Source organism: Onychostruthus taczanowskii, unplaced genomic scaffold (assembly GCF_017590055.1).
Source record: "Onychostruthus taczanowskii isolate IOZ18803 unplaced genomic scaffold, ASM1759005v1 scaffold19, whole genome shotgun sequence".
Taxonomy (NCBI): domain Eukaryota; kingdom Metazoa; phylum Chordata; class Aves; order Passeriformes; family Passeridae; genus Onychostruthus; species Onychostruthus taczanowskii.
Genome location: NW_024499128.1, coordinates 9,131,686 through 9,144,312, shown reverse-complemented (window position 1 = coordinate 9,144,312; position 12,627 = coordinate 9,131,686). Strand labels below are relative to the sequence as shown.

Genomic DNA, 12,627 nt, shown 5'->3' with positions numbered 1-12,627 from the left:
GCTGAGGAACTGAGCTGAGCTTCCAAAAGCCCACTTGTTTTCTTCCTGCCCCCACTCCCAAACAGCTCTGCCAACAAGAAGGACAAGGAAAGCTGCAAGCAGTGCTGAGGCTGGGACGCCCTGAGAGAGCTTTTGCTCAGTGGTGGTTCATTGGCCAGCCTTGATGTGCTTGTGAGTTTTGCAGTTTGGTGTTGTAATCTCAGTTTTAGCAAAAAGAAGAAAAGAAAATCATTCTTTACCTGATCCTGACCCATGTTCTATGTGTGTGTAGGTACTGCAGGAGGGAGTTCATGCTTTTCCACAGCTTCCTCTCTTTGATCCTCAGTGTCCTGCTGCTCTCACCTTACCCTCCCAATGTCTTCTACTACTTTCTTCAAGCTATCAGAGGATAATTAATTTTGGACTTCTTTCCAAGAAGTCCATAATTAATTATATCCTTTGTAAAGGTACATGGGTTGTCAGAAACGGGGCCTTCAGCCAACCATCTTCAGTGAAGAGAAACATCTGGGAAATTATTTTTTTAGTGGACAGTTCTTGGGCAGTGCAAGAGCTGCAGCTGGCCATGGTGGTGGAGACCTTTACTTGTGCTGTGCTGCCTTTGAAAATTCTCCCCAGAGCTGCTGGAAGGGCAAGCTGGTGGCTGGAGGAGGGGGCTGGGAGGTGCATTGAACCATATGGTACATACACGGTTTAAAAATAAACCAATGTTGACTGATCAAATAAATACCACTTAGGTTTCAAATTGAACAGCCAGTGCAGTCTGTTGAATATAAAACTGTTTTTACCTTCAAGAAAAGTTATAATTCATGGCTGTAATGTCACAAATTTCAAGTTTTGCAGAGAGCAGTGTGAGGCTGCCAGACTGTAAGGTCGAGTAGGGGTGATGTGGGGCTGCGTGGTCCCACTCCCCCAAGGCATAAAACATGCCTATAAAATCTAGCAAAGCGAATTTTATTTCTCAAAAGCAATGGTCATAAACTTGCCTACATCAGAAAATGTTCAGCTCTTCTCCTATTAGCCTTTATTTAACACGGTACAATTTATTTTTATGTTGTGCCCTTCACAGAATATCACAGAACTCTTTTCAGACATTGCTCCTCATAAACTGAGGCTGGCAAGGAAAATTTCAGCTTGAGGTTTGAGCGGGGGAATGGCTGGAAGGGTCCCAGGTGCAGAGAGACAGATGGGAAGAACAGACCTGCAATGGATGGAGTAATTCAGTGTCAGTCTGGGGGGCAGGGGGTGGTTACGGAGTGCCCCTGCATGGCAGCAGCTCCTGTAGATGGGGGAGAATAAAAGTAATTGTGCCTTGCTGCTTGGAACTGAGAAAACAGTGTTTCCTCTTCCCATTGTGGACCTTGTGTGAACAAGGTGGTTCTGGCATCCCTTCTGGAAGCTGGAAACAAAATTTAAGCAATCTCTTGTTTAAGTGAAGCAGGATTGGTGAAAATGCAGCATCCTTCATTGGCATCTGTCTTGAGGCATCCTGGCAGGGTCAGCAGAGACAGGAATTGATGTGTAAATACTTTATCCTGTGTGTGTTGGAGTGAGTGACCCCCAACCATGTCACTGAGGGAAAGTAACCTTTAATGGAGAGTTAGAAAGGACTGCAGGCCTTTCTGAGAGAGATATATATTAGCTGGGGTTGCAGCTGAATTAATGCAGCTACATGGCTTGTGGCATCTTTGAGGATGGGCAGAACAAATTTGTATTTTCCTGGGAAAGACTAGTGATACATTTAATTTCATGCCACTTTTGGCATGCTCAGAGTTGCATTGTTTCCTTCTCTTTCCCTGGGGAAAAGGCTAAGCATGAATTTGGTTTTCTTTGGTGTAGAGACTGCTATTGTTATTGATTGACCTGGCTGAACTTGGAGCAAGAGCCAAAGCTGTGGTATTTCCAGGCTGCTCTGAACACTTTCAGATGTAAGGAGTGTCAAAGCAATGGAATAAAAAGCAGTGACATTTCCAATATGAGACCAAAAAATCCCAACTCATATTTTATTTATTTATCCAAAATAGTTTGAATTATTCATTAAAGTCGATGTAAGTGTGTGAAAATACAAGGTGTTTCAAGAAGCAGTATCATTAGGTGGAATTAATCATTTGGCAATATTAATTTTCTAACAGATTAATGATTTTTTTTTTTTCAGTGAGGATTTTTTTCCACATCAAACTCTTCAGGACAGGCAACTTTTTATGCATACTCTCAGCCTGAATACAAAGGAGATGGGACAGTATTTCTATATATTCTCCTGTTCTCTCTATTTTCCTTTTTTTTTTTTTTAGTTCAGTCATTACCCACAACCAAGGCATGGCCTGTGTAACCTCCTGCTTATTTTCTCAGTTGTTATTTGTTTCCTAAACTTAGAGATGCTTTGGCATCCCTTCTTTGGGATGAAGGGTGTTTGTGATGTGACTTTCCCTACCCATGGCCTCTGCAACTTCTCTCACCCGTGTTGTGCAAATGGATCAAGGTCAAAGACAGGAACACAAACAGGTTCTCTAAATAGACATTCTATTTTTCAAATACTGTCTTTTAAAGATATAACTAAACCTAATTCTCCAAACATTGGGAAAGATCTGAATGGATCAAGATGTTCAGTTTTCTCTAGGTGGTGGATGAAAGGGATGGACACATCAGTGCTGTCACTGGAGCCCTGCTCTGACCATCCCAAAAGGATCTCCCTCTGCTCCAGGGCCTCTGTGGCTGTGCCTTAAACACTGCTCTGAAACAGCTGAGTTGCACTCTGTGCAAGTGATGATTTTTAAATCAATTTTTCCTGACTGTGCTAGAAATTTGGCGGGAATTAGCGGCATTAGGTGAGGCTTAAGAATTAACATTTTCACAGCTCTGAATTCAGATGCAGAGCAAACAATGAGCTGCATTTTAGCTTAACATCTTCACTGGATGGGGGACATATTAGAAAGATTAATTACTGTCCCCAAGTCTGTGCATATGCTGCTGTCCTGCTGGCTGGGTGCAGACCCATGGTGCAGGGAGGCTCCATAGGTACCCTAAAATGAGTAAATTTTTGCCATTTTAGACACCCCAAGGTGTCTGACACATTGGCCTGGGACTGGCTGGTATCACACAGAACCTGCAGGATGCTTCTTTCCTGCACAAGTATGGTGGAAAGGGATGAAGGATATCCCAGGACACCTCAGATTGCTTTGTTTCAGCAGTGGGATCCCATGTGACTTCTCTCAAGTCTCAGTTTACCTTCCTCTGGGGTTGCTCTTCCAAGGATCCTGCTCATGGTGTGTGCTTTCTTGGTTGTGTCAGCAGATCCCTCAGTGGAAGCAGGGCCAGTCACATTGCTGAGTGCTGTCCTGAGTTAAACCAGGAGCAGCCCCGGGTTGAATTGTTCCCAGGGGATAAACACTGCAGGAGGGAGGCACCAGCTGGAGCTGAGCTGCTGAGCACTGCAGCTTAATTGGGCGTAAGGGAAGAGCAATCTCTGTTTTACAGTCAGGGTTCAGTGGACCTTTCACTGGGGGCAGCTGCAAACTCAGGCATTCCTGTTGTGTCCCTGTGCCTGCTTGGGTTTTTTCCTGCTCTGTCTCTAAGCTAAAGAAGCCCTCTTGGGCAATTGCTGATGGACCCACGGGAGGGATGACGAGGCTTTATCCCACCCCTGCCTGGCGCTGGCACATTCAGCTGCATCTGCATTAGCAGCTCCCCAGTTCAGCACCTTGTGCCAGTGGCTGACACAAGGCATCTCTAACGAGCAGATAGATAGGTGTTTCATGCAGATAATTCCTGCAGCCAGGACACCAGCACTGCCGCAGGCTCTGGAAAGAGGGCCAGGAGGAGCAGCGGGGAGGCGGCAAGGGCACGCAGTCCAGTCGGGGGTGAAGGCTCCCTGGTACTTCAGTTACACTGGCAAGCCCCAGATTTCTGCATAAAAGAGTGATTGTAGTCAAAGTTTTTCCTTTCTCACCCTGAGGGTAGTGGAGGGAAGCAGTTGCCATCACGTAGTTGCTGTTGTGGAGTCAGAGGGTTGTTTAACTAGGCCAGCACTGTTGGGTGGGGTGAGGATGCTCTGGTGGCCACTGGCAGGACCAAGTCTGAGAGACAAAACAGTGGAAAAGGCACTAACTCTTCATGAATAACGAAAGCTGTTCAAGGAGTTAATGAATTAGGGTGCCATCCACCTCTGAGGTTATAAAAGTTGGGAAAGGAAACCTCTGAGATGCAGTAGGAAGAGGCAGATTTACTTTTCCAAGGCTAGGCTGCATTTATTAGGGAAAAAAATATTGCTGTTGGACATGGGCAATATATTAAAGGCAGGGCTGTCTCTGACAGTGACGAAATGTTATTTACCACTGCAGTGTGGTCACTGAATTTTTACTTTCATATATAGGATTTTATCCTTAACAGTTGCATAGCTGAATGAAAACTGAGAATATCCAGGTCAGAGCCACCCGTTTACCTCCCAATTTCAGAGGCTGATTACTTGATTAATCAAAGACCAGTCCCAGCTGAGAAGATGGGAAAAGGGTTGTAATAATTCAGAGAAGGGTTGAATTAATCACACATTGATGAGTTGCTGTAAATGGAAGGTGTGTGGTCTGAAAAGAGCCTTTTTGAGCTCATGAGATGGGACTGTGTGTAAGACAACACACAACAACCCTTTGGGCCATTAAGGGTGGTTTGGATATTCTCTACTTGCTTTACATCCCCCTGCAATTGGAAGGTTCCCTGTATAGCATGGTTTTAGTGAGCCAACTGGTGATGTTCCCCACAACTGGTTTGCTCTCCTTCATAAAGCAAGATGCAGCTGGGGGCTGCCCAGGGTAAAGGCAATCATTGCTTGTACATCAAGACCAGAAGCTGCTCAGGAAGGTGGAGCTGGATTAGCTGAAGGTAAGGAGCTGGCCAGGGTTAACTCTCCCTGAGTGGATGCTCTCACTCAGAAGTAAAGGGACATGTAGTTCACTTTAACCACTAAAGAGTTCCTGTCCTTGCCTGGGGATTAAACTGAGTTGGATTAAGGCCAGAGTACTTCTGAGCAGGGGCATTCTCAGTGGCATTTAAGGCACTTTACCGTAACACATTGAATTATCCTTTTGTTCCACCCACAGTGCCTAACCAAAGCAGTCCAGATGAGAGGTGTCTGGCTCTCTCCTGGTGTGCCTGCAGCTGCTCAGAGGTGAATGTCATGGCAAGTCCATGGCCTTGCAGTTTCCATCCTACATCCTCCTGCACTGTGCCTGGGAGGCCAATGGAAACACTTTTCAGCAAGTACTCAAGCAAAAAAATTTCCAGCTCACTTGGGAAGCGATAATGTTTTAGTATGGGCTCTATAAACCCAGCCAAAAACATTCCTCATATTCCAGCAGTCACCTTGCTCTGAAGTTCCTGCTGTCCTGCTGCTGGACCTGAAGTAGCTAAACTAAAGACATATGGGCTGCAAATGCTGCAATTATGGCTCTGATCACAGCACAAAGCCCTAAACCTCAGAATGACAAAGAGGTATTCGACTGAGAAAGTCTATTTATTTGCTGTTAGAAAGAGTCAGGATTTTTCCTAACCCTGGACTGCAGTGTTGATAAAACAGGCTGACTTGGGAGACATCTCTAGTGTATATTAAAGTAAAGCCAATCTCTGTAATTAATGGGATGATAAATCGAGGTTTAATTACTCAGAAGGCACCTTGGGTGAAAGATTCATGGTAATTGTTGTGTATCTTCTTGAAGGATTCACAGTACTGGCAGCTCCCTTTGTAGCAATAAAACACCGGGTGAGTGGCAAGCAGTCTCCCAGGACCTCTCTGATAAGGACTAGTCCAGTTAAGGTAGCAAATGCAAAGAAGCAGAGGTGCTCTCCAGGCTTTTAATCACAATAAAAGCCCCTTCCCAAACCTTGAGGGATCCCTAAGCAGTGTGTCAATTTGAGATTAAAGCACTTACCTCAAATCTCCTCCATTGGAGGAGATTTCCTTTGTAGGCAGCTTCCTCCTGATGCAACCGTACGGAGGCGTATTTTGGACCATTTTTCCACTTTATTGCTTTCTGTAGAGGAACACCCTTCTCTTGGGTTCTGTGTAGAAAACAAGATGTGTGCATGTGGGGAAATGGATGCTATAACTTGGAATGTCTGTACTGTGTTGTTAAAAGACTGGCTGAACAAAAGAAAAATCCATCCCACCAAGAGATGTCTGTTTTCCTTACTCCCCAGTTTACTATCTTTTAGTCTGCTGGGGCCAGGAGGAGAGGCATCCAGCTTGCTTGTTTCTTGCCTGCTTAATTCACTTTTTAATTAACCTTTTCAATTCACTCAGTTTGGCTAGCACTGTGCGTGCAGCACAAGGGCTCTGTGCTGGTGACATATAAGAAAGAACCCATTTTCTTCCCTTACCCAGAGCTGAAGAAGCAAGTGGAAAGTGCAGAACTGAAAAACCAACGCCTGAAAGAAGTTTTCCAGACCAAGATCCAGGAGTTCCGCAAGGTGTGCTACACACTCACGGGCTACCAGATCGACATCACCACCGAGAACCAGTACAGGCTCAGCTCCATCTACGCCGAGCACCAGGGGGACTGCCTGCTTTTCAAGGTAGGTCTGTGCACCCCTGGCTGCACCTGCTTCTTTGGGTTCATGGTTTTCAACGTGCCAGGGTGTATTTGCTCTTTCTCAGTGATTAGACTGGAAAATCACTGCCCCCTGTTACCTGGCAGAGTGATGCTCGTGAGGGAAGTAAAGATCCTTTCTTCTGTTAAAAAGTAGGAGGTTTGACATCTGGTCTCCCACTTATATATCAAAGTCTGGAGTAAAGAGAAGAGACTCTATATGCATAATACCTCAGGCATCTGGCCTGGCACTTCACCTTTTTATATTATCAGTTACATGCCGCAGTAATAAAACCTTATGTAACCATCAAGGCTCATCATTACTTCACTATGAGATATATGTCCCTGTGTTTTTTTTACCATCCTCGAGCTTGTCTGCGTGTCATCATCTTGTCTTTATGTAAATTGGAATCCCTTTTGAGCAGCAACTCATCCTGGTGTGTGTGAAGTGCCATTTATGTGAACGGCACAGATGAGTAGCAATAACAGTCTGTCTTCTGTCTGTCGGGTGCTTTACTGGTCTGGCTGGGTGGGCTGGGAGCTTGTGGCTTGATACAGGGGCTGTTTTCCTGCTGTGTTACCTTCTGAGCTGATGCATTAGAGAGCTGAGGTGTGACATTAGAAGTCAACAAGATGTTAAGTCCTGTCTTTAGATTGGTTCAAGTGCCAAAAGCCCAAGTGTACGGATCAGTGGGAGAACTTTCTTCTTCTCCACGGCAAACACAACAGCATTAAAATCATACCTGTGTCCCACTGATCCTCCCTGGGGCAAATCTCCTTTAAGAAGGGTTTTGGAGGTGTTCAGTACAGGAGGGAACTCTACAAGCAGGAAATGGGGAAGTTCTGTTTCTGCAGACCTACAGCTGTGTGCCACATGTGGATGGTTGCCAGATTGCTTCTGTACGGAATGGGACAAATGTTTTCCTTTCCTGTAACTTTAGTGCCTCGGGAAGAAAAAAATTAAACAAATAAAACAAGTGAGGGTGTGTATAACACAGCACCTAGGATCTTTAGTAAAACTAGGAAAATATCCCCAAAATAGTCATATTTCTTGGCCTTAGGAGAATTTAAGATTACCTGAGGCACATGGCAGCAACAAAAGAAGCTCAGTGTCCAGGGAAGAGAATAATTCTGTTGATTTTAAGGTGCTGCCATTGAATCTTGAAAATAGCTATCTGTTGAGATGGTGCAGTGCTGCTCTAACACCTCCAGAGACCTGTGCTCCCACCTGTAGGGTTGAATGTTCAACAAATGAAATTTCAGCAGCCTCCTGGAGATGTCTGTTGGATGCCATGGCCGGACAGTACAAGTTGCAGTTTTTTCTGCACCACAGGAGACATGGCATGCTTGGAGAAAGTTCAGAAAATATGAGAAAATTTTATGCTGGCCACAGGAACAAGAACCGGCTGGAAGCTCAGGAGCTTGCCACTGGTGGAAGGAAACTCCTTGGTGAAATGGCAATATAAAAAATTAATATGCAGGCCGGGGAATACTGAAGTACAGATTTCTCTCTGTACACATTCTTCTTGCTTTCTCTTCTTCATTTGAGTATTTATTCCAAAGTATGTCCAAGGATGGAAGTGAGTGTCACCAGGTAAAGAAGATCTCACATTTCATAGAGCCAATGGTGGGTCATTTATTGGTTCTTGGAATTCCCCAGCCTCTCTTACCTCACCACCTCTCTGGACAAGAGGAGCAGATTTGTTAACTTCAACATGAATTTAAAACCTTCAGACTCTTTCTCCCTGTTAAGGAAATTGCAGACAATTCTCACTGGCTGCAGCTTTGAATAGTAGTAGAATATAAACAACAAATTATTTCCTTGCTGAGTCCAGGCAGCTGGTTCTCATGTATGTATGAAGGCTTGAATCCTGACTATAGCTTCCAGCAGGGTTGTGTGTTTATGCTGTGGAATTTCTGAGCCATAGCAGACTGTGGGTGTTTGTGTGCATTTCATTAACCCAGAGAGGTCACAAACATGGAAGCTATTTGTATTTATTCTATTCAAGCAGTTTATGGAACAGGGTCTATATAATTAAACCGGAGAAGTCCCTTGGCACTTTACAAGCTTCTGTAGTTTGGCTGTAAACTTTAAAAGCATATTTCAGTAGCACTGCTGGTGGCATTTAATTTTAAGTGAGGGATGCAATAGGAGCTCCTGTAATGTAACCCCTTCAAAGCTAAATGAAGATGAAAGATGTTGGTTTTCCTGGCCAAGGTGTGCTGTTACTATAGTGGAGCTTATTATCTACCTGCTGTATGTGTCCAGCCAGTTTGCTTTAATTGGGATTATAGCTCCAGTGAAAGGGTTAATCACAGTGCTGTGCTGGGAATGTCAATGACTGCATCTATAAATGAGCACTGAATTCCAATGAAACCATAGCAGTATTTATTGGTGATCCCTATCAGTGCAACAGATGAGCTCATCAGCTTGAAGGATGTCCCAGTGATTTTCAGCCCCTCTGTGAGTGCGTGGGCACAAAGGCTTCACAGCTGGCTCCCGTTTGTTTGCTCCTTTTTATTGTTTCAATTAAACACTGTGGAAAGGCTGTTACAGATTCCTCACCAGGAGTTTCGATTCTGATGATTTTTTTGTGGGCTGTAATGCATTGTAGCTCCTGGGGCACTTGACAATTTTGTATTCCATTCCTGTTGCTGCTCCATTAGATGTGTCCAGCCACAGCACAGACTTTGTGTTCCGTGTGATGCTTCACTGGTGTGTCTAGACCAGCCCACCCATCAGATATCCAGGAACTGCCTCAACTGCCTTTGTAACAAGCCATTAAAGATGTCTGCTAAAACAAACAAACATTGCTGGGGAGCCTCTGGATCAGCTTATCCAGCTCAGAATGAGGAGATGGCAAATCAGGCTGTCATTGCCTGGCCAGGAGTACATTGTGCTGTTTATCCTTGTCTCTGGCTGGGTCCTGAATGGGAGTAAGGAAATGAGGTCTTTAGAAAGGCATTGACAATTGTTTCAGACAAAGAAAGTCCTTCAGTAAACAGAAAGACTGGTCAAATTTGAAGAGGAGATGATTTGGAGACACTTGTACAAATGAACAAACAGTGGAAAGAAATTAAATCGCAGGCTTTTTTCTTTTTGTGTGCCTAAGGACACAGTCCCAGCCAAAGCATTTGAAGTCAATCAATGTAAAAGAAAAGGAGTAGAAATCCTTTTATTTGATAGACCCTGTGGCTTCAAGGAACTACTAAGAGCAGGAGGCCGCCCCATTTTCTAAAATGTGAAGATATCTTTGTGGGCAAATAATAATATATAGTTTTACATTATATATGTACATTTACCCAAAGTAGGGACATGCAGAGCTCTCTGCTTGGAGGTGTAAGGGCAACTCCTTACTATAGAGATTAGGAAGAGAATTCCCCTCCATGCTGCTTTTTTTTTGGCTTGGGTATACAAATAATTTTGCTGCTTCTGTACTTGGCAACATTCAAGTCCATCCTCTGGAAATGGGATTTGAGACTTGAGTAAAGAAGAGGGAGCAATCTGTTCTTGATTATTCTCAATGCTTCAGGTAAACCGTTTCCAGTGTTGCAGCATGAATGTGGGGCTGGTCACTTTGAAAAGATCCTGGGCTGAACAGGTCATCAACTGATCCTGTGTAATTGTCAATATTTGCAATCTTTCTGGGGTCAGATTCCTCTACTTTCTTAAAAAGGAGTGCTCAGATTTCTTGATAATTCATGCCTAAATTATTTGGGTCTAAATTGGTTGGGAAGGAGGTTAAACCAGACAAACTCTTTCCAGTGTCACAGTGGTGTTGTGTGTCCGAGCTCATAAATAATCCTGGCCACAAGGCTGCCTTTAGACAGATACTTTTTATATCCTCACTGCTTAGTCTTGCAGAGCACAGAATTCTCTCTGCTCCCAGGTCTCACCTGGGTTGTTATTTTCTGTCAAAATTATCAAATGAAAACTCCAACACCAGCAGTATCTCACTGAAGAGTATCCCCAGGTTGATAGGCTGTATTCTTTGAAAGAGAATACCCAAGACATCAGACAGCAAACAAAACCAGAAACATCTTGACATGGCTTGAGAATGTGGCCTGCTCCAGGGCTGGCACTTCTTGCTGCGAAACAAAACCATTGTTAGTGTCCTGTTGGATTGGTAATACAGTCATAAAATCCAGTAAAATCCACAGCTTTTCTACAACATGATAAAATAAAAAGCTGTGCAAAGCTGGTGTGCATACACTGTCTTTGCACACTTCTTTAAGGAGTTAAATACAGCATTAGTTTGCAGATGTATAAGGGGAACTGTAGCTATCAAACTTCAGGGCCACCTGAAAAGTGATCACTTGCTTCTGATGTAGATCACTGTGGGTGCAGAGGCTGAGCATGAGGGTGTAAAAGTGATATGGGATATTTCTTTCCTTGGAATGGAAGAAGGGTGTGGTGGAAGGACAGACACCACCTTGAACTGCCCAGTCCTCCTTAGCTTGCCCCATGCCTTGGGCACCTTGCTGTCCTCTTGCTTCTGTATTGACCAGGTGTGTAAAACACAGCAGGGCAGCAGTGTGCACAAGATGCAATAATTATCTTTTCTTCAGGAGGGATTGATGCTGGATTGAACAAGAAAGAGCTTGGAAGCTGTTTTTCAAACACAAACTGCTGGCTGAAAGGGAGAGGCAAAACTCACGTGGTTAAATGTGCAGAGCCTAGTTTGCTGAGATTCCAGCACATTCTGAGTACCAGTCTGGCCAGGGCACGCTGGTGAATGATGTACAGCTCAGAATAAGCAGGATGGTTAATGCAGGGATTACTTTTATTCTCTTGAGTGCTCTTGTTTCATCTTGAAGCTGACAGCACTGATGGAGGCTGTGATTCTTGAGTCCACACTCTTGGCATACCTGCAGTTTCAGTTATTTCTCCTCAAACCTAGCAGAGTGTCTTGGAGAAGCCTGTTCTAGCTGTTTGTTTCTTTTTCTATCTCTATCTTCTCCCCTCTCCTCCTCTTCACCCTTGATGAGTCTCGAGGGGAGAAGGAAATCACAGTTTTGATGGAGAGCTATTCTTCCAGCGCTGCTTCACACTCCTGCACACACAATCAAAACTAACAATGGGGCTCATCCGTGGAGCAGGCCAGGCAGCGAGAGATTGATTAGGGACTGTAGGCCTCTCTTAACTCCTCATTCTTGTTAATTGCAAGTTATTTAATTTTCTTGTTTTGTTTTGTGTGGTTGTTGGAGGCTTGATTTCAGCTCAGCTCTGGCCATCGCGTGGTGCCTTCCTGCAGGGTGATTGCTGGGATTCCTGGAAGGGTCAGCAAGCCCCCATCCTGGGTTGCACTAATCAGCAGCCTCTAAAAACAGCTGCTGAGCAGTCGATGCTGTTACAGCATCAAATTCTGTGTTTAACCTTCCCACATGTAATTTTCTTTCATATATTGTAGCAGCCTGTGTTGTGTTAGGACCTAGCTTTAATTCTTGCTACTGTCTTCAAATTGCTCTTCTTCATGCTTTTTTTTCTTCCTTACACAGTTTCTCTCTTACTGCATATGCTTCCCTGAACAACTGCCTATTCCCTAGTGCATGTTAGGGCTTTTTCTTTGTTTTTCATGAAGCCAGTCATCTTGAGTGTACTGGAAAAATCTAACAGAAGGTTTTCCTTTTGACTGCAAAATTTCTGAGCAAAGGCCTGAAGAGGCTGGGCTGAAGCCTTCTTCCAGCTGAACAGAGGGAATGTTCTTTGTTTGCTTCTCTTCTCCACCTGTACAAGGGGGATGATGCTCCTGCTAATGTCACTGGACTGTTGTGAGAATAAATGGACGGTGCTGGTGGGGAGCACAGAGCACCTTTGGGCTGGGAATGCCCTCCCCTGTTACCTGCCAGTCTGGCACAGCAGAGTGTTCACATTTCAGTGTGTTGGCATCACTTGCTCCCCTTCCTGCCATGCCTGTGAGTCTGCCAAGGTAGACCCAGGCATGGAGGTAATTAATGTTGATGATATTGGTAATTAATGTTGATGATATTGGAGCATTATTCCAGTGACAGAGTCTTTCCTGACTAGCAGGAGAATGGGATGGGTGAGGCTTTC

The 12,627-nt window shown here is 44.4% G+C and overlaps 1 protein-coding gene across 2 annotated transcripts in view; it reads left to right on the top strand.

The window, feature by feature from the left end:
• Positions 1-12,627, top strand: part of MAD1L1 (mitotic arrest deficient 1 like 1) — a 350,409-nt gene that overhangs the window by 251,627 nt on the left and 86,155 nt on the right. For both annotated transcript variants that reach the window (XM_041401934.1, XM_041401935.1), the window contains exon 17: positions 6,368-6,558. In XM_041401934.1, coding sequence (XP_041257868.1) covers positions 6,368-6,558 — 191 coding nt within the window. The remainder of the gene's footprint in view (positions 1-6,367; positions 6,559-12,627) is intronic.